This window comes from Xiphias gladius, chromosome 13 (genome assembly GCF_016859285.1).
Source record: "Xiphias gladius isolate SHS-SW01 ecotype Sanya breed wild chromosome 13, ASM1685928v1, whole genome shotgun sequence".
Classification (NCBI taxonomy): Eukaryota; Metazoa; Chordata; class Actinopteri; order Istiophoriformes; family Xiphiidae; genus Xiphias; species Xiphias gladius.
The window spans coordinates 7,686,900-7,707,812 of NC_053412.1; the positions used below are offsets into that span (position 1 = coordinate 7,686,900).

The 20,913-nt window shown below is 42.6% G+C and overlaps 3 protein-coding genes across 5 annotated transcripts in view; 1 reads left to right on the top strand and 2 right to left on the bottom strand.

Moving 5' to 3' along the window:
- The window catches only part of raph1b (Ras association (RalGDS/AF-6) and pleckstrin homology domains 1b), a 41,887-nt gene extending 33,357 nt beyond the window's left edge, over positions 1-8,530 (bottom strand). For both annotated transcript variants that reach the window (XM_040141936.1, XM_040141934.1), the window contains exon 1: positions 8,188-8,530. The gene's annotated coding sequence lies outside the window, so the exon portion shown is untranslated. The remainder of the gene's footprint in view (positions 1-8,187) is intronic.
- A 907-nt stretch (positions 8,531-9,437) lies between these two features.
- si:dkey-1h24.6 lies at positions 9,438-13,487 on the top strand. Of its 2 annotated transcripts, none has more exons than XM_040142340.1 (4): positions 9,438-9,540; positions 11,868-12,203; positions 12,317-12,456; positions 13,152-13,487. In XM_040142340.1, the coding sequence occupies exons 1-4, from the start codon at positions 9,534-9,536 to the stop codon at positions 13,263-13,265; spliced, it is 597 nt and encodes a 198-aa protein (XP_039998274.1). In that variant the 5' UTR covers positions 9,438-9,533; the 3' UTR covers positions 13,266-13,487. The 2 variants fall into 2 exon arrangements, with proteins under 2 accessions (XP_039998274.1, XP_039998273.1); XM_040142339.1 differs by lacking the exon at positions 9,438-9,540 and adding an exon at positions 10,364-10,684.
- Positions 13,488-14,448: 961 nt separating this feature from the next.
- On the bottom strand, positions 14,449-20,744 carry fastkd2 (FAST kinase domains 2). The gene is made up of 11 exons (XM_040142338.1): positions 19,562-20,744; positions 19,355-19,458; positions 19,034-19,142; positions 18,610-18,733; positions 18,209-18,348; positions 17,780-17,952; positions 17,078-17,241; positions 16,731-16,967; positions 16,428-16,524; positions 15,367-15,481; positions 14,449-14,864 (listed from the first exon to the last, which is right to left on the bottom strand). The coding sequence occupies exons 1-11, from the start codon at positions 20,210-20,212 to the stop codon at positions 14,748-14,750; spliced, it is 2,031 nt and encodes a 676-aa protein (XP_039998272.1). The 5' UTR covers positions 20,213-20,744; the 3' UTR covers positions 14,449-14,747.
- Positions 20,745-20,913: the final 169 nt, after the last annotated feature.

Consider the following 20,913-nt stretch of genomic DNA (forward strand, 5'->3'; position numbering starts at 1 on the left):
ATGTGCATTAGTATTGATCCCTCTGTTGCTTTTATACCAAGTCAAGTGCAACACAAAGAAGAAAGTCTCGCACAGTGGACTGCCTGACCTCTTCAGTAGGTCAATACAAAATCACTTCAATAGTGGTCAGTGTCAAGTATGGAAATTGCTGGCTTTTAGGCCAATCAAAGTTGGGAACAAATTAAGTTGCACATTCACACTTCATTGCACAAACAATATGTTAAACAATAAAGCCCTCTACAATCATTTCACATCCATGTGAACTTTTGAATTTCAATATAAGATACTAATATGGCTTTTTTTGGGGCTGCTTTCTTTAAATAACTGCCAGCTAGTGAATACTGGGTTATACTGTTTAAGTTACTCATCCATGACTAATATTAACACAACTACCCATGCGGGTACTTAATTTTATTCAGTATACTCAAAGTGCCTCTTGGTCACATGACAAAACCCTAAATATTAAAAGTGATGTCTGTGCAACGAGGCTAAACGCTCAGCTTGCTCTCTTTATGAGCTTACCCCAGGGTGAAGGTGTTATTGAACTGACCTTCCAGTATCTTTTACGGACTACTCGTGCTATTACCACTCACACAGTGAAAACTGGTTGTGACCGCAAGGAGCCGATCTCCTCCACTCAGTGGGATTCTCCGTGGTCCGTGCAGTGAGCACTCGGCTCTGGAAAAACCACACATGGTGGGAATTATGGAATAATGCTGCGTCAGGAATGTTCCCACGATGGCCAGTGAGATCTGATGGAGGTCCCACTGGCTGGCTAGCTGCCAGTGGGGTTTATGGGTAATGTAACACACACATACAAAGTTACATGATCAAATGCATCTTGTGTTAGTCTATGTTTGGACCTGTTCCTCTTGTGTTGGATCAAAATACTCCCTTGTGTCGAAGCATTTGTGAACTGTTTCCATTTAACTGCAAAAGAAACGAGTGTGTTCAGCTTTCAAACCTACTCATTAGCACTGCTTGCTCAAAGCTGATCAGCTTAAAGACAGAAACCTTACTTCTCATTCACACTGTTTCGTTCTCCAACAGCACTGAGGGGTGAGGGGCCGAGCTGACTGACCGCAAATATGCTGGTGACCCTCCCCACAGCCTCAAAGTTGGTCACGGTGCCAAACTCAGGGGCAGATCTTGATTCACTCACCGAGTTGCCTCTGTGGCACGTGGGCCAAAATAATCAGGAATCACTAGAGAGTGAAGATCAGCGGAGCAGAGAGAGATTAGCAAGCTACTCAGCCAAGTCAATAGGGGCTTGGGCTCACTTGGATAGCTGCTAGGGTATTAGTCAATGAGATTTGGCAACAGGCACCCGCAAAAGCACACACACACACACACACACACACAGCACTATTTTGTGAGATTAAGCCTGCAGGTTTGAGCGACTGACAAGGGATTCTCTCACAAAAATGTGTCAATCCACTTCTACAATGGCAAGCACGGCTGTTTTCACTTGGATTCTCTCCTTGTCACTGTGGTTACTGTCTGAAATGCCTACATTCCTTCAGTGTCCTGCATGAACCCTGATCTAAAAAGAAAAATGGAGCAACATCAGTCTGCACAGTAAATGCAGAGCACTAACTTGAAGCCAAGTGTTGCGAAAAAGTGAGACTTCCAGACATTGGCGAAGGATGCGAAGAAAACGAATAATGACCTCAATGTTTCCAAGCCATTGTACATTCACATGACATCAACTGTGCTGAAGAATATTTTATTGGTTCTCATAAACCTGTCCTCTCCTCCTCCTCCATCTAATACTTCTTTCCTCACACCATTTAAATTTTTTCACCCTGGTCCTCACAGGTGTTCTTCCACCTCCTCAAGTCTTTTCGGCAGCCAGCTCGGATGTAGAATCACTAGCGACATCGCGATGTGTGGTTAACCTTGTGGCTCTTGGCTTGGGATGCAATGAGCGGGCAATGTGACAAGGGCAGTCTGCTTTCCAACCCCTCTTGTTTCCCTTCCTTGAGGTTTCAGCACATGCTCAAGTACCGCCCGGATAGTCTAGCTACTTTCTAACAGACGTGAGCTGGGGTGACATTTTCATGATTATGGGTGAGAGTCTAGTTAAAAATTTAAATGGGGAAAAGTGGGCTACGGTGCATCTTTAATGGCAAAACAAGACATTTCAGCCCTAGTTTTTGGTATATTGCTAGTTTGTGACTTGAAATGAACACAGAAATACTTGAAACACTTTGAATTCTTAAACAGTGTAGGGCTGAAGCTGTTTTTGCCTTTGGTGCGTGTATGTAGTGTAAAAGAATCCTTCTGGATGTACAGTTCTAGAGGATGACAACTTGAATCCAGTGCACACTGAATCTATTTTCCATGCATGCCAAGATCTGTTTGTTCCAATGATTCAGACATATGCCACTGCTTTTGTAACCACACACACAAACATGACACCCCAGACACAATATTATGCTAAGTTCCCAAAAGAGACAACAGGACAGAACACTGTAATCACTGTAACTGCATCCTTGACTCTCTCTGATAGTCTTACAATGCCACTATTGTTAGCGTATACCAAGTGATATCTAAACCTGAATCCTCAAAGGATTCGACTGGAATGTAACCCGGAGGTCAATGGTTAGAAAGCAACTGTGCAAGCATAAACTCATCTAAACAGGAGTCCTCCAAACATTTTAGGCCAAGAGGCAGGCATTTCAGAGTGGGGTGAGGGGAATGAGTACAGTTTAATTTGTTTGTATCTGTGTGTATGCGGTGTGTCTCTCCCTCAAACCCTAGGTATGTTGGACTGTAACTACTACCAGAGATTACAAAAAGGCAAACAAACACGTCAGCCCGGCACATGCATAAACACACAGGCACGCACTCCCCTGTTATGGTTTCATGAGAACCGGCTGATCTCTGATCAGACAGGGAACAGAGAGGACACAGGAACTGGTTGTGCTGATGTTTATCCCAGGCTTTAAAGCAACCATGGTCAATATCTGCTGCAAAGGATTGGCCATTTAATCTAATTCAATTAAGGATGCAAAATAGCACGTGAAGCAATAGAGAGAGTAGGAAATAAATCCACTTTCTCCGTTTATATGTAATTCTTCTTCCCCCAGACAGATCATACATTACCCCCAGTCAATACTGCATATTTTCTATACAGCAGCTGCAGCAGCCAGGCAGCACATGTATATTTCCTCTGAGTTAGCACTTTGTGTGCTCTTTACACCACTCTCTCTGAAGCACTCCTGCTTGCCTTAAGCATCTTGTGCTCTCTCCATGTCAAAGACCCGTTATCCATGGCCCAGTTCTAAAGGCTGTCCATCCACACAGACAGGCCATCTCATCCATCAACCTGTCCCGTGACTGTCGCAGTGAAGCAGACTGGTGGGGTAGAGAGAGACACATGATACCATAAATCACGTCCTCCGCTCCACCCTCTGCGATCACCCCGCTGATATCTGATGCGACTGCTGGAATTCTAGTTGAGAATTCCCACCAGGATGAGATTTCCTTTCCCATCCTTGGACGGGAGTGAGAATCAGCCACCTGCCATTGTCAAAGTAAGACTGATTAATAGCTGCCTAAGCTGCTTAAATAAACTGCACAATGAAAGAGGTAGAAAGCAAAAGGGATGGTTAATGAATGAACAATACATCGGGTTGGAAATATATCATACCAGATCAGATAAGATGTAGAAAAATAGGTCATGGGAGAAGTGGTATGGAGATAAAGAATAACAGACGGAGGTGGTTCTGTACTTTAACAGGTGGAGAGATGCCCTATCAATGACATCTGTAAAGGAAAAAATCTACCTTTCAAAACATGAGCAGATAATTTCCAATTTTAGTTTCTGTCCTTTGGATTCAAAGAGTAAGGGCTTATTTTCGGACCCACAATCTTCTACAGATGCCTAACTTCTAATTATACAGGGAGAGATTCATCAAAAAAGAGGGGGAAAGTATCAGTTTCTCCACTGACAGTAGCCTCAATAGGGCAGAATGCCACAGGCCTCAAGAGTAAAGGGCCTGCAACTATCACTTTTTCTCAACTCTGAAACTCTCACTCACTCTTTCTACCTCACAGCTGGCTGCAACAAGTGCAGACCCATTCACTGGTGGTTGCTGAAAGGAAAACAAAAAATGTATGATGGTAGACAAGGCTGTTCGAGGTAATATTAAAAGATTTCATCATAAAATAACTTGTGGAACACACTGAAAAACCATGAATCAATGATTAAGCAATGTAAAAGTTTCTAAAATGGACTTTACTTTTAAGACAGTAAACCCAACAAGGACTAACCCATACTAGAAATGTATACACTTGTGATACTGCAAAGTGTTGCGGGGGAAAACATTCACCGAATGACACAGATATGACAACTAACATGGCAAGAAGATACAATTGTAGGTCAATCCTTGCTGTTTGTATCTTTAGATGTCATTACATAGCAGTGTGTGTGTGTGTGTGTGCGTGAGCCCCTGTGCGCTTGAGTGCACCTGCTGAACGAGGACCCAGATCATGTAGTGCTCTGAAAGGAGAGAAGGATGCCCTCCTTCTGCCTACTCCAATCAGCAGTGCAGCTGCAAAGTAGATGCTACCTCGTCCATACATTGGTTCAGTACAAGCGGACGATTAAACACAACTTCACATATGCTTATTTTTATTACTGAAAAGGGCGATAAAGACAGTGAGGCATAAGAGAGTAAAAGTGAAATTGCATGCCTTCTTTAAGGTTGCACAGCTTTATCCTTACCATTCTCCTTGTTGAGGAACAGAAATCAATCATCACAAAAGAAAGGGCTGCTTGCAGATCTCAAACAAGTGATTTCCTGTCATATTGATATAAGGTTCTAAGTAAGTATAGAAAGGCCAACAGGAAGAGCAGCTCACTATCTGGAACAGCAGAGGTTTTGGAGGCCACAATCAAGCCGGTTAGCCATTTGTCTTTGTTTCCAAATGGCAGGGGCAGCTGCCACCAAAGGTCAGCAAAATGTTACCAGAACAAGGCCCTATACAGGCTGGGACCACGTGCCTGTGACAGGAGCGGGAGGGCAAACCCAGGTGTAGTGACACATTTTCCACTTTCCATTTTCTCTCTCGTTTTCACTCACACCCGCGCGTACCCATAACATGGCATCTTGTCTAGCATCATGGTGCTGAGCTCTGCTGCAGCTGGTGGCCTTTATTTTCTCCAGTCCCCAACCAAAGCCATAGTACCTCAGATCAGTGTGGAAATATCAGGTTACACTGTCCCCTCCGGCTTTCCATCAGTGTGTGTTGAAGGCTGCGTTTGAAGTGCCATCCACCCTCTGCTCTCCCTTTACCAATCTACACCCCCGGCTGTAACACAACCTGGGTAAACTTACACCAACCACCACGCCGCCACCCCCAGCCTCTCGTCTTTGGAGCTTTTGTGCAGAGAAGTCTTATGCCCACGGACATGGGTGGATGGATGGATGGGCAGAGGTCAGACATGGCCCTTGCAACTCGCACAACAGAGCCAGTAAAGTGCTGACAGATGGACAGACCCGCATGCAGGAGATGCTAACACACACAGAAACCACGAATAGCTTTCAAATCTCTATTCTCTAATGCATGCAGTCTCTGGGGATCATTCCTCAAGCTCAAAATTTCTTTGACAACTGTTTTTCTCATCTAATCAACTACAACCCAGGGAAATCAAGCGTAGCAAAGAATAAAAAAATTTAAAAAAAAACAGGATAAAAAGGAAGCAGAGGGATAGAAAGAGGACAAGCAGGAGGGTTTTTTTTTCCTCCCTTCCCCTTCTGGCAAAACAAGACAGAATGGATGAATGAGAAAACCATGTTTCTGGTTGTGTATTTTGACCTGATTCTTCTCCAAAAATATATGCCCACTCCCTGGGTTCTCTTTTCATTAGCCTTGAGGAAGAAAACTGAAATTCCTTACATGTGCTTTTAAACCGGGGCAGTGGAATGACACGCTCTTTTATAATATATGTTGTACATCTGTGGCTAGAAATGGAAAATCCATGACTGAGCTGAATGCAGTGACTTCAGGATAATTCAACCTACTGAGTAAATGTCTTGTATGATCCTATTACATGAGGTGACGAAGCACGTATGTCCACTAATTTTTAAGTTGTTTGTGTTTTCACCAGTGCCTTTACAAAACATTGATACTGATATAAATAATGATACTGAATCAAAGAGGCAATTGCCGAAAATGATGTGTTATTGCTACAACTATCCAAAACCCCAAAAGTTTCCTCTAACATCAAAAGCAGGGCAAACATTTTCAAACCCTCCATTTTACATAATCAGCTAATAATTAAGTTCTTAAGAAACACATTCATAATGTGACACATCACAGGAAACAGAGCCACAGCATAACAATGCCCAAAACAACAAATCAACATTCACTGGGTTTTCCATATGTGCTTTAGGCATCACACATTTTCTGTCCTCTTCTGCGTCTCTGACTAGACAGTACGAGAAATCTGACACCAAACTCCTGCTATTTTCCTCTTGCAAACAACATAACAAGCTTAAAGGCATCTGCCTGAGGGGGAGCGACCAGAAGGCCAGTAGTTATTTTCAACCCATTTGACTGCACTGTAAGCCTATGGGTCGCATTGTTGCTGCACCGTCTCAATGCCCGGAATGATTTGCTCCTAGTCTAGTGCTTTTGTGGATGTAAATCAAGCGTGCCTTAAGGACACAGACGGTCTATTATCAAGCCACTGTAGGGAATAAAGGCTGGGCGAAGTGGCTTCTCAGTGGCTCTTTTTTGAGCACATTTTTGTTTGCTTGTGCTGTATTCATCCCCCGAACTGAAGAGATACAGCTAAAGGTCTGTCCTGTCCGGGACTGGCCGTGTAAGGAGTGTGGCTGGGAATATTTACTTTGGTGACAACCTGGGCCCATGTGGTAGGCAGCCAGACAGTGGCGCGGTGTGCAGCTCCTCTACAAAAGTGACCTTTGAACCCCACAGTCAATGAAGGGTCATTAACTTTTCCAGTGTAAATGTCTGAATGGAAGCACAGTCCGAGGCTGCAACCAGAGGGCGAAACATAGCACGACCTCAGCGGAGAAACTTGTTCAAGTCGCTTACAATCATTTGGTTGTTTGGGAACATCTGTTTATTTTTTGCCAGGAAAGCAGCTGCACAGTATAAACACAATATGTGTCCGAGCTTGAACTTTTCCACCAGGCTTCACTAAGACGTTTTTTTCTGAGCAAATGAAGCTTTCAAAAACCGCACCGTTTTAAGGACTTAGCCCAAATTTTATGAGCTAAGGTGGATGCTAGCATTAAACTGGGGACAGCCCCTGGTCAAGCTGGCTATGTGTTGTCCAACCTGCTGCCGGCGGCCTCATCCAACAAAGGGAATTAAAACAGTCCTCACGAACTGCTGCGGGGAGGGCGGCTAACAGCGACCTGAACCTCGCCGCACTGACAGAAATTGACACCTGTTTTTACGTGTTTTTTTTTTTTTTTTTTAAAAAAGACACGAAACAGGGCATTTCAAAAAAGTCTACCGGCGGGATATAAACATTACCGCGACGAAAAAAACCATCGGCCATTACCAGCAGCTGATAGCCTCCTCCCGCTAAACAGGGTGGAGGCTGTCCACATCCCTTCTGTTTGATGCGGAGGAGGAAAATTAGGCTGAAAATATCTCCAGCCAGCCCACGACAAAGTCACAAGGCTCGGCTTCGGCAAGACAAAAAAAAAAAAAAAATGCAACCAATACACCACAACAATAGGCCCACGTTCAAATGTCACTCCCACGATAGCCGCGGCTCTTTTCCCAGTCGGCCCAAACGCTGCACACCCTTTTTTTTCCCCCCCAAGAAAGGGATTGTTCAATGGCCGCACAGGGGGGGGCATACAACCCCACCCACCCACCCACCCACCATTCAAACAGTCTGCCACACTAAACACTTTTTTTCCTAACAAATAACAACATATTCACAGACACCCCGTTGGTTGTCCTCGTCTTTAGGGAGCACGGTAAACATACAGTTTAAGCGCCCCCCCGTCTCTTTCTCCCGAGGGCTAAATCTAGGATGGGCTGCCGGTGTGTGGCATAATAAACTGACATTTACCTATGACTGACCTTTTGTTTGGGGGGGGGGGGGTCTGCGAGTACGGTTATCGTAGAAAAGTCCGAAAAGGCGTGATAAAAATTAAAACATGTCGGAATAGTAAAGAAAAGCCCACTTACAGTCAAATGGGATTCACAAAGAGGGTCCTCTCCTCCCCTGTGTTCTCCAATGGGAGCAAATATCCCTGCCCTCGGAGGAGGGGTTGGGGAGAGGGGGGGACGAAGAAAACTCCTGATATGATACGTGTAATTATCTATTTTTTTTAAAAAGCTAACTAGTCAAAACTGCCCGTCGTCCTCATGTTTTCACACGTTGCCTCGTCTACACACACAAGCCTTTTCCCTTTCCCATTCTTCTCTGCCGGAGCTGATGAGGAGACACGCTGCGCGTCTCCGTCGTTTCCTGTCCAGCCCAGAATCCAATGCTGCCTTCGAGGATTGTGGGACATATCGGGCGTGGAGAGTTGATCCCGGTCGGGGAGGAAGGGCCCGGCCGAGGTGCGGCTTTTGACTGGGGAGGGAATGGATTGCGGTGTCGCCCGAGTCGAACAGCGGACACATTTTTTAGGGCAACTTTTCTGCTGATAAACTGATGAAAACTAAGATTACACGCTCACTTTCGTCCCTTCACCCCGCCGCTCCAATGCAGGAGTCATTCTACGCTCATTACTTTCTAACATAGAATAGTTTTTTTTTTTTTTAAGTTATTTCAAGGTACACCCGTCCATCTCAAAATCACCCAATTTAACATTTTTTTTTTTTAATCTTAAAATCTGAATATTTACATTTCTTGGAGGAATAGTGAATGCAGCATCAACAAACAGCAGGTATTCTCTCTAACTAATAATAATAGAAGGATAATAGTAAAATAGATAGGTTTTTTATTAAAAAAATGTTTTTTTAAAAACAAAACCCACACAGGATGGGTTCTTGCTGATGCCCATCCCCAAAGCAGACACCACCAGACAAAAGGGGCATGTTCCAGATTAGGAGATTATTGCGTGTTATCCATGTGGACGCATGGCATTACTAACCCCTCAATCCCCCCTCATCCATCTTCAGAGTTAGAATTACAGACAACATTTTGGAAATGCCATAACCCCCGCCAATGAATGTGTCGCCGCGTGCTGCCACACAAAGTTGACATTTTTTTCTACCCTTTTAATGGCCTCTAGTCCTGGCTCTAGTCCTCAGCAAAGGCCTGTCTGAAACAAGAAAAAGGGCACGAGAGGCAGGGCGAGACACAACGCCGCGGTTAACGCAGCACTGCCGCGAATAGCTCCGCTCCTGGGCCCGCAGCAGTCCCCAAACTGTCACCGACGGGCTGGTTTGAAAACAAGATGCTCGGTTGCCATCTAGTGGACCGAGGAGCCCGTTGCACTTTCACCTCAGACCCGCTGCGTGGGTGCAGCTGCGAGCGTTTTTAAAAACGGTCGGCGACGTGCGTAGATCCGAGGCCTTCTCAAATGGCTGGTATTGCTGCAAATTGCTGCAAACATTGTGTTTTTGGTTGGGTTGTTGTTGTTGTTTTTGTTTTTTTTTTAATCTTCTTCTTCTTTTTCTTTAAATGTCATAAATGTTTCACACTGTCGCACTCTATGACTCATAGTCACAGCGTATTGACGGTTCTCTGTTCACTTCTCCGAGGTAATGACACCCCGGCAGCCCAACACACACACACACACACACACACACACACACACACACACACACACACACACACACATTCACACACACACCTCGGTTGAAACCAGCTCGATATCTGTCCGGCACCTGCCATTGCGTCCAGTCAACTTTGCCACACGGTACACTGGGTCATTGCACGCTGGGTCACTCGACCCCCCCCCCCCCCCCGACCAACTGCATGTTTGTGTGGTTACCACATGGTTTTTATGTTCCTCATTCTTTGGTCTCCCCCACAACCACACAGTGTTACAATATAACACACTCAATCAAATATGCAGCAGCTTCCAAAATACTATACTTAAGCCATTTAGTATAGTAGTGGCAATTGTTGAGCCAAATTTGCTTAACAGTTACTATTATTATAATGCAGTACAAACACAGGCCTTAAATCACACGCCCAAGACAAAGAAAAAGGATAAGGAACAGGATCAGAACTGTCCAGCAATGGCCTTGTGGTCTAATAGAACACATAACCACAGTTCTACATTACTGACACTTGAGGAATCAAAAGGTCACAAACAGAAGAATGGAAGCTTCAGAGGAGGAGGTGTTTTTTTTGCCACAGGATGTTTTCCCTCAAGATAGGTTGTGTGATGTTCAGTCACTGCAGCACCGGGGGAGTGCTTCAGTCAGAGACAACGATAACGAGGATATGATGTGTAACAGTCAAAGAAACGCGTGCACGGCACCAGGGTTGGTGATATCGGAGTGACAGATCAGATCTTCTCTGCGGCATACAGTTCGCGTAGTTTGCTGGAGGAGCTTCAAGTTTTAGGTGATGAGGGAGAGCCTTGAAGACATTATTCTGTTGGAGGCAAGTTCACACTCGCGGTGCAAACGATCAAGATGGGTGTTTGCTGGGCGTTCATGATCCTCCTGGGCTGCAGGTTATCTCGTGTAAGTCAGTCTCAGAGCACGTGCCCCTGCCCTGGTAAGTCGTAGACTTCACTGCGTTACATAAATTCTAGTTTAAAGTACTTCACATGCTCTTAGCGATAAGTATTCAGGTAGTAATTAATACTAGAAATACTAGTGGCAAAGAAACTACTTTTAATTGCCACAAAAATGAAGGTAATTTTAAGCAACTCACTTAATAGTAAATAGTAATTTCTATCTAACAAGCCTAGAGACAATTGTTGTTATGTGCATTTGTGGTTACAATGTGACAGTTTGGTTTCATCTGTAAATACTGAGGTTGGCGGCATCATCCTTTGTGCAGTAAAACTCGAGTATCAGTGTATGCAGACAGTGGATTGTTAAATTGCAGCAGTGGTATTAGTATATATTCGGGCTTTGTATTTTAATTACTCTCCGGTTGGCAGCTTTGGTGAAGTTTAGGCACATAGAACATGGAAAGTTGGGGCTTAAAGAAAATGAATGTGCTCCTCTATAGCTTATAGTGAATGTATCCTGACCCATTGACTTTTCACCTGTTTATCAGTACCTAAGATGACCCTTAAAGCCTCCTGATACTGGCTGAGTAAATATATATTTGTAGGTTGAGACACATTTTATCGGGAACCGGCGTGTACCAGAGTCGAGCACTACATCACCTAAACCTCAGCCTTGTGAGTAGCATAATTGAGTCAGTCGGCGGCTGAGTCACGTATTCCACTCACACGGCGCATTTCTGTCTCTCGTACTAAATGTGTGACTGGTTTAAAAAGATAAATGCGCTTGAACTGTTATTTAACAGATTCCATGTGGGGGTTCAGTTGCTGTGAAATGACAAGTTTCAAGGCCTGAATTTCAGTCGAGGGAACAAATTGCAAATAAATTAATATTTGCAGGAGATGTACAGTAGCTGTAGGAAGCCATTGCCTATGCAATGGCGTTTGTTACAGATAAAGAAAACAGGCATCCTGACTTGGTTTACTGCAACAACAAAAACAATGCTGTGCTACTCTAACTCTTAAACTTAAGCCTTTAAGCACTTATTTTTTTTCTATTTCACAGTTCAGTGTGTTTTTAAGTCACATTGACAGTCTTTTGCAAGCCTTAGTTCATGACACCTAAACAGGGATCTTACATTGTACTGTGTGTGTAAGAGACGTCTGTAATCGAAAATCAGAATAAAGCTGCACCCTGAATAATTATCACATTTTCCTCTCCAGAGCAGCTGAAAACTGTCTGTGTACCTGGCAGAGACAAAGTACGTGTGCCGTGCCCTAATGGGACCGCTGACGTGATGATATTTAACCTCCTCAGGGACCAAGAAGTGATTGCCAACCTCACGTGCCACCGTGAAAACAATACATTGAAATGTACAAATCCACACACCTGGGTGGACACCAAAGTCGAGGAAAACAATCAGCATACATTGGTCAGTTTCATCCTCACTGGCCTGAGTAACAGTAGCCATGAAACCTACGCATGTGAGGGCATCTTCATATACCCTCCTCCCCTCAGAAGACTACCAAGTGCTGTGAGGATCCAGGTACTTGAAGAAGGTAAATATTCTTAGGAGGTGCAGAGTTTTTGACAGAAAGACCCAGCGAACATCTGTAAATTTGTGTGCATACAGTGAGATACACTGAATACTTCCCGAATATGCTTCTTCCAGGACAACTTTGCAAATGCAATAAAAACAGCAATATCCATGGTGATAACCCAAGGTGTGGATTTACGTGGATTTGGATTCTGGTGTTTGTACTTCTCAGCATCTACAGCGTAATTTCCACCGTCATCGCCCTTGTCAACTGGGTAAGATGTTCACACACACGCAAACTACGAGGAAGCCGAGAGTTTGAAACGCATAGAAGAATATAGAAGAACATACAATGGTTAAGCGACAGTGATTCGCAGCAAACACTCTGACATAGGAAAAAATATTCACCCTCTTTTGTGGGAAACCTTTCCATCTTTTAACCCGCTGGATAGTGTTCAAAAAGCATTGTGCAATTAAAGCATGATTTGTCACATCCAAGCATCCCGCTCCTCAATAATAATTTTACAGAGGCATGAAAGATGACTGTAGGCTTTGTATGCATTCGGATATTTTCCACTTTTTTTCATTTTTTTGTTTTTGTTCATTTGAAAAATAGTTGTATATTGCAGTTTTCCACCAAGATAGTCTGAAACAGTTCTCTAACAGCTTTCTCACCTTCACAAGGAATTAAATTTTTTTTTTGAAAAGCGTTGTATTTATCAGTTTATATATTTATTCATTTTTTGACTTGCAAATAGTCAGGCAGGACAATAAAATAAAAAAAATTTTAAAAGTTGGCATCAGCCTTCGAAAATCCCGAAAACTGATAGGACGTGACCTGTATGTCCTCAATGACAACTACAGGCCCGGCCCCACTCACACATATCATACTGGACATGGGACATTACGATCCACAGTCCCGCAGACATGCAGTAGCGCTGTTGTTCAACTGCCCTAATGTGTCTTCCAGGTCAAGTTGAGGAAGACAGATTCCCAGAGTGATTATATGAACACCAAACCCCGAGCACCAAGGGACCGCAAGAAGAAAAAAGGGGTTCAGAATCCTATGCCACGATACTTCTGATTTCTCAAGCATCATCTGACCATTTGCACAGCTATCCCCACTAATTTCGGAAGAAACAGAAGTATTGTCCTCGTAGTAGCTTACTCTGAACAGAACTTTATTGCGACCGATGTTTTGTGAGAATTAGTTTTGTTAAGTTCATGTAGTTATTGTTTTGTGTCTACACAGCAAAAGTAGCAGTTCCTTTTACAGTTATGGCTGTATAAAACAGTAATAAAAAAAAAAAAATAGCACACCCCACAGTTCTGGTTGTTTTACTTGCTGTCTGTTTCCCTTCCTCACTGTCTCTGCATTATAAACACACACCTCTAGTTGGAACCCCCATCTCTGTGGTCGAAACAGAAGGTTGTGTCTGATTGAGGGGATTTTAACCACAAATGGTTCATTCATCTTGTGAATCTGTGCCGTACAATGTGGACCAGAGACCACAATTTCAAAATAAAAAACAAACAAAAAAACAAAACCCAAAAACCATGCTGTCAAAAATCAAAATACCATTAACATCAATGTCACACTTTTTCCAGTTTGCATGCTCTTACTTCCTTGAAATGAGAAACATGAGAGCGTTCTCGGAGAGTTAACATCATCAAGGTTGATGACAACCAGATATTCGACACGGAGAGGCAAACACTTCAAACAATAACAATCTGCACCATTTCCTGTCTTCCACCCTCTACTTTTTTTCTCCCCGTCCTCGCACTTTCTGCAGATGTGCCTGCTTCAAAGGTACTCCACCTTTACCTTGCTCACCTTGCAGTTTCTGTGCAGTTACTGCAAACACACAGGTTTTTTGGTTTCATTCAGCTGCATGGTTTTACTCATCTATCACAAGCACCAGTAAGATCTACATAGTTTCTGTTAGCTTTGCAATTCATTTTGGGACAGATGATTTAAAAGCAAACGTCTTTTCCTTCCCCCCTCAGTCACTCCTCCAGTAAAGATAAATATTTTTTTAGAAACTGGGGAAACGAGTGCACACCCAAAGAAAAATAAAGGTATTCATATAAAATTGCTTTAAAAAAAGTTATTCAAAGACGGCAAAGTCACTCTCTTACAAGTTTTATCAGACCCTAGGAAAATTAAATATGTGCCTTGATCAGGGTGCAAACTTATAGATCTATCAGAGGTACTTGATTCAACTGACATTCAAGCTGTTTTTGCCACGCTCATGGTATACAAACAGTCCTATTTTCTTTCTTTATTTACAGGTTAAGAAAAAATCTACAATTGGCAACAAAAAATAAGTACAATCTGAAATTTAAAATGATTTTAAGAGGATCACTGCAATCACAAAAAAACAAAAATTATTTTCATAGAAAGATAAACGGCCCTTCACGTGGATGTCAGGTGGTTTTAAGCTCAAGTTTTCCAGGGGGCACATTCATTTTATACACTTCATTATATTTATTGTTTACAAATCAATACAATGTGTCGTGTGTCATGATGACTGCATCCATTTAACAATGACATCTGTCTTCAAGATCACGGTTGCTCCATTTTAGGTCGTGTGTCTGATCTGTGGTGTTCTGGAAAAATCCGTCCCCTGAGGAACTCCGTCCTCTCTTCCTCAGAGACAGACTGCAGCTCCCGCTCAGTTACCTGGAGAACAGGGTTAGGATAACGTAAATCTCGCTATCACTGAGACGCACTCAACACTGACACAGCCTCCATTAGCAGCGGCATAATTTTGTTGTTTGAAGAAAGATTTTAGTAAATATCACTGAACTATTCTTAAGAAGAAACACAATACTTAGAAATACATACGAAAGTACTGAGGAAAATTGTGCATTGTTCATTCCCACTGCAATTTGGAAACTTAAATGCTCACACTCATATCTGAAACCTTCAGCCATGTACAATATTTATGTGGCTGTAGGCTGTAATGAGCTGGTTTGTGGTTACACAAATTGGTAACTGTAATTTTTACTTCCTTTCAGATAAAAGGATTTTAATGCTCAACGACTTTAGAATATGAAAGAAAGCATTTTCAATTTAGAAATATTGTTATAACACTTAAAGTGTTAAAGTAAAGTGTCAGCAACTACTGGATCCTTACAAAAAGAAGAGCCAAAATCAAAACATGATCACTTCTGAGTCTCACCAGGACAGGGTTATATCCCAAGATCTTCAGATGGCGAATCTTGACCGCTAAGGGACCACGGGGGTTGGATGTACCATAACAAAAACCAGATTGCGGTGTGCAAATTATTGCAATTCTAGGACATCAAGAAATGGGTTAGTCAGCTTTAAAAAGGTCAAAATTTGAATTTAGGTACAGGCATGGTTTAATTGTTACCTTCCAAGGGACTGTAGATGAAAATTTGCTTTAAGCTAACTCTAGTACAATACATCAATTGGTAACATTTACGTTTAATATTGTACATGATCCCATACAAATGAAATTAATAAATAAAAAACTATGCACATGAAATTAAATGACTACTTGAGAGACTCCCTGTGTAGAGTCAAATACAAATATGTAAAAAATAAAACGTACTAAAAACGACACAAAGAAGAAGGCTTCTGTGCATAAAAAGTACACATGCACAAACATTAAAAGGGTAACATGGTGGGGTAATAAATTAGATGTACACTACACAACTGCCCGCACATATTGTTTAGAGTTGGATAGAATTGTAAAAAAAAAAAAAAAATTCCACACAAAATCTGTTGAGTTTCTGTTTCTAGCGTTGATACAACCATTTTGCTCAGTAAAATAAAGCTGTACCTGATTTTCTTCACTCAAACCTTTAAATTAGTTAAAAAATGCAAGTTAAACTCCGTAGCAGCTGTAATCACAGTGGTGTTAAATACAAGTTACAAGCAGTCCTGCTCTTACAGCACTATTTTATGCCCTAAAGAGCTCTTTACAAAACTATCTTAGTTTGAAATGTAGACTCGTTTTATGAAATTTGTTGCACGTCCAGCTGTGGAATCAGTTATTTGAGGTATGTGTTAACAGGATGCATCAGTCCCCGACTTTGGCAGGACCAAAAGCCCGAAACATCCACTCCACCTGCTGTCACAGCATTATATGTCACCAAATGCAACACGAGCACATAAAAAAATATGATAATAAAGTGCAAAAAAATTCCACTGCAGATCTGTTCAAGTTTGAGTCTGGTGATGTTATCGGCTGCAAAACTGATGCTGATATCTTACCTTTGACTGCCCTCTGCTGGAGACAACTCTTCTCCTTCACAACTATACGCTTCGGTCACAGGGGTTTGGTTTGGCAGAGGTTTGGTTATCACACCATCTGAGAGTCAACACACAAACACGCTGCTTGTTTGCATCACAGTCTCACAAATAGATGATGTTGTTTTCTGACGCCATTTTGTAAAGCAAATAGATGCATGACTCACTACTACTTAAGCAATTAAAAGGAAAGGCAGTAAAAGACATAAATGAATAAATAATCCCAAGCTGAAACTGCACTCACTATATCACAAATATCCTCTTTACCTATAAGGTAGAAGTTCTCCACCATCACCATTTCCTGTAGCACTGTGTCAGCCTGGTCCCCCAACACACTCTGCAGGCCCTGCGACAGCCACTGGTTGACTGAGGGGCTGCGAGGGGTGGGGTCTCCGAGGACAGAGGGGGGGACAGCCAGGGGACGAGGGAGAGGAGGACGGTCAAGACGGAGGCACAGGTCCACTGTCTGAAACATTCTCTCCTGGTTCTGGAGGAAAGTTGATGCTGAGGAGAGACAGAAGAAGTTGAGATGGATGAAATCATAAAATTCAAGTGCAAAGGAAATTAAAAAAATGAAGACAACTCTGCATGTGTGTGTGAGTTCAGTGTTTTACGTGTGCTGTTAAACTGCTCCATCGTACTGCTCTGCAGGAGTTGCTCCAGTGGTGCGGAGGGAAAGTGGCCCAGTAGACACAGATAGAAAACAGACCTTAAGAGCATAAACCCAGACATCTTGGGCAGATAGGAGTCCAGAACCTGGCTGAGACTATCCAAGAACCTGGAGCAGCAAGATTAAACCCATCAAAGATATCAAACCTTGCGAGCAATAGTCATGTAATTTATGGAATATCGTGTCAAAAGATTAAAAAAAAAAAAAATTATTAGGTTGTTAGCCTATCATGATGGTGGTCCTGTCAGTTATTATGTCCAGACAAATAGGCTTCTCTGGGACAAATATGCAGTTTGTTGTTTCCCAAGACCACTACTCCACATCTTTAAACCAAATAATGTAGCAAAGATGCCATATTTTATTTTCCGTTACCTTTTGTGTACATTCATTGATTGTACCAAAGACAACTTTCACTTTATAATCCCCAGGGACTAGTAGGAACTGCTCTTCATCCCACCTTTTAAAAGGAGTAGCTCTTTTAAAAAACTTGGCTTTTTTAATTTTGTAAATGACACATTGTCTCAGCTGGTTTTGAGAGTTATTTTGGCTTTTAGAGTTAGCATCTGTCAATTAAGTTTAAATTTAGTAACATTTAAGTAACGTTAGCAGGCAAAATTTGAACGATGGAGACATGTGAATGACCTACTGTTGTCTGTGGTGCTGCAGATCATAGTTAAGAGAGGAGTACACCTTCAGGACACAGAGCAGGTCTTTAAGCGTCAGGGTGTCTGGGCTTGCGATCACCTTCTCAGCATATGCCTCCATTAACGCAGTAGGACAGAAGACGAGGTTCTCAAACACAGACAGGAAGAGGAGCACCTGAACAGAACGAAGGGAAGTCCAAGAGTGAAGTTGAAAAACTAGCCAGCAAAGATACGAGACAGACGAATATCATATACTACATCTATAGTTAGATTCTGACATGAGCTTTCTTGAAAGAAATATAATTCATACTCTCATTATGTGTTTATAGGCATGAAAGAAAACTTTTGTTCATAAAATAGATTATGGAGGACAAACCTCACATTTAACATTTCACAAAAAGGGGTTAGAAGACAGTTATCTGTTGCAGCACCTGTTTGTTGGTCCATATGTCGAGCGTGGAGGTGACATAGTCTGAAATGCCAGTGAGCAGATCTAAGTCTCTGTAGTGCAGCTCCCTACACGAGTGCAGCACTGCAAACAATCTGTTGAAGGGGATTCCATGGAGATTTTCTACCAGAGAGGACAGATGCAGAAACCGGGATAGCACATTGGTAAGACTTTAAAATAGAATAAAAGTCTCTTCAAAAGTACTAATGTTAATAAGATTCCCAAAATTCAAATTATTCTGTGCTGACAATTCTGCAAAATACGTCAAGATGGTTTCCAACTTTGGAAACATATTATATTCCATATGAAATACATATATTTCATTTTAATCATAACAATAATTCAAAGTATTTATCTATTTTTTTCTTGTGGAAAATATTTTACCTGTGATCTTCTTACTACAGACATCCAGCAGTGGTTTGGAGTAGAAGCCCATTGACGCCATAGTGGAGATCATGTACTGGGTGTTGGGAAGGCTGAACTGGTCTGTCATTGACAAAGCCTTTCTCTGGAAGAATATGTGTAGAAAAACAAATGTCGAAATGGAGCTACAGGTAAAAATACAGGTCAATTCTGTTGATACTTAGAGGGACAAACATACTGAATTGTAACTATGAGCAAGCTTATAACAAGCAACATAAACCGTGACTAGTGGATCACCACTTGTTCTTTCACCAAGTGTTTTTTGTAGAGTACATATTTGATGGTTATTCACCAAATGCTGCTAATCATAAACCTGGATAATGTTAGAATCACACTGACAGGCATATGAATACCTAATGGTCAAAACCGGGACTCATAAACTGACCTCTAGTTTCCGTTTGAGGTTCAGCGGGGCATCCTTCCCCAGCATACGCATCATGGTCTGGAGAGCCATAACTTTCTTGATCCCGGGAAGACGGGCCTCAACTACCAGCCTAGGGCATAGCCAACACAGAGAATTTAAATTCATCTTAAAAAGAAGTGGTAAAATTCTATACAGTTATTTCGAACACGAAAAAAGGCCTTAATTTTGTTTAATGATGCGTGGATATCGCTGAGGCTGGACGGTTTTATTTTCTGCAGCGGTTTTAAAATTCTGATGCTTGTATTTTTACCCGAGCCAAATGAATTTTTTGACAAGCTGTACCTCATGCCTTCCTTAAGTGCACCGACATTAGGGCTGCTCTCCATGTGTTCCAGACAGGAGGCCAAGATGGAGAGGCTCTTCTCATCAAAGTCATTCAGCTTCTCCTGTTAAGTGGACAAGAAAACACATTTGGATAGACAACAATAAAAAATATTGCCAATAAGAAAAAAATCTTTGCTTGCTGGCCGACAATCTTTGCCTGCCTACCTGGCAGGATCGGAGGAAAGTCTGGACCACATGGCTACGTTGAGGCACACCTAGATTGACCATGCTCAAGAGGGAGTAAGTCACATCCTCACTGCGCATGTGCCCCACACCCTTCATGGCCCTTTGCAGTAGCTTGTCGAATGCAGGATGCTCAAACATCAGCTGCAGCTCGTAGCGCCGCTGCTCATCTGACATCTTCTTAGTGGTGGACCACATGTGGGTCAGGCAGTTGCTGACCTGTCGAACTGTGGGTGCATATTGACAGGTGAGGTCCAACACGTCTGATGGGGAGCCACAGTGCTGCAGGTTGTCCATGAGAGGGGACCTCATCTGTCTTTGTCCTGAGATGCTGTCCGCAGCCTGGGCCTCAGTTTGCAGTGATGATTCTGCCGGTGGAGAAGAGAGAAGCCTCTTCTCTTCCAAATCTTCACTGTAAATACCACCCTGTGAATAAAACCTCACGGAACGTAAAAGACTCCTAGCCAGGCATGCCTGACTTTGCCTTGTGCCCCAAACGTGGGCTAACCGACTGGGGAAAGATGTGTTTTTGACTGATGTTGTCACCGGGAAACTGCGCTGTGTCCATTGAGACCTGCGGCTGCAGAAGCGCAGGGCCCACCTCATGACCTCCTCTGTCACCCACAAAGACATTGTCCTCTAATAATTTACGGGCGGCCAAAGGGTGAAAGTTGAAGTATTTATTTCTGCAGTGCCCCTGTGTGGAGCAAGTAGCTACTATCTAAGGCCAAAGCCGCAACGTATTTAGAAGATTGCGGGAATGGAGTCCAATAATGGCAACCATTACTCAGTCAGCGTTGATACACATCTGACTGTTTCCATTGTACATTCTCGGCCGCACAGACGGTTCCATTATGTAAGTAGTTAGTACAAATAGTGTATTACAAAGTACTGAGAGTAAGCTGTCAACAAGGTCAACAGACTGCCTCCTTCAAGTTATGAAAGAACTGGCTAGTTACATTAGCTAAGGTTAGCTAAGTGACGCTGCCTGCCTTATTACCCCAACGTACAAACAACTGTCCCAAAGTAAGACATGGCCCTTTCCGCACCATGTAACCTTCGGCCGAAAAAGTCGTTTAGCTGTGAGAGATGGAGCTACATTACAGTCAATAGGTAAGTCGTCCGGTCCAGTCAGCTGCCATTCCCACATCACGCTTGTTCGTGCCGTGTGCGCTGCTGTATATTCGTCCCTCTGTCAACTTATCGTAGTACACTGTTCACTTTCAAACTAAAAAATAGAGGAAATATGATAAACAATTGTTATTGTGAATATGAAATATCTGAGGTATACTTTTTATATTCATTGTTACTGAAGACGTGTTATCTTTTTGATA

What these genes read in the sequence shown, in the direction of transcription:
- si:dkey-1h24.6 (XM_040142339.1), top strand. Translation starts at nt 10,600, where the DNA reads ATGGGTGTTTGCTGGGCGTTCATGATCCTCCTGGGCTGCAGGTTATCT. An exon ending in GAGCACGTGCCCCTGCCCTG is followed by an intron (nt 10,685 to 11,867) that starts GTAAGTCGTAGA and finishes TTTCCTCTCCAG; the next exon opens with AGCAGCTGAAAACTGTCTGT. An exon ending in GATCCAGGTACTTGAAGAAG is followed by an intron (nt 12,204 to 12,316) that starts GTAAATATTCTT and finishes TGCTTCTTCCAG; the next exon opens with GACAACTTTGCAAATGCAAT.
- fastkd2 (XM_040142338.1), bottom strand. Translation starts at nt 20,212, where the DNA reads ATGTCTTTGTGGGTGACAGAGGAGGTCATGAGGTGGGCCCTGCGCTTC. An exon ending in ACATATGGACCAACAAACAG is followed by an intron (nt 17,953 to 18,208) that starts GTGCTGCAACAG and finishes CGTTCTGTTCAG; the next exon opens with GTGCTCCTCTTCCTGTCTGT. An exon ending in CTGCAGCACCACAGACAACA is followed by an intron (nt 17,242 to 17,779) that starts GTAGGTCATTCA and finishes TTGCTGCTCCAG; the next exon opens with GTTCTTGGATAGTCTCAGCC.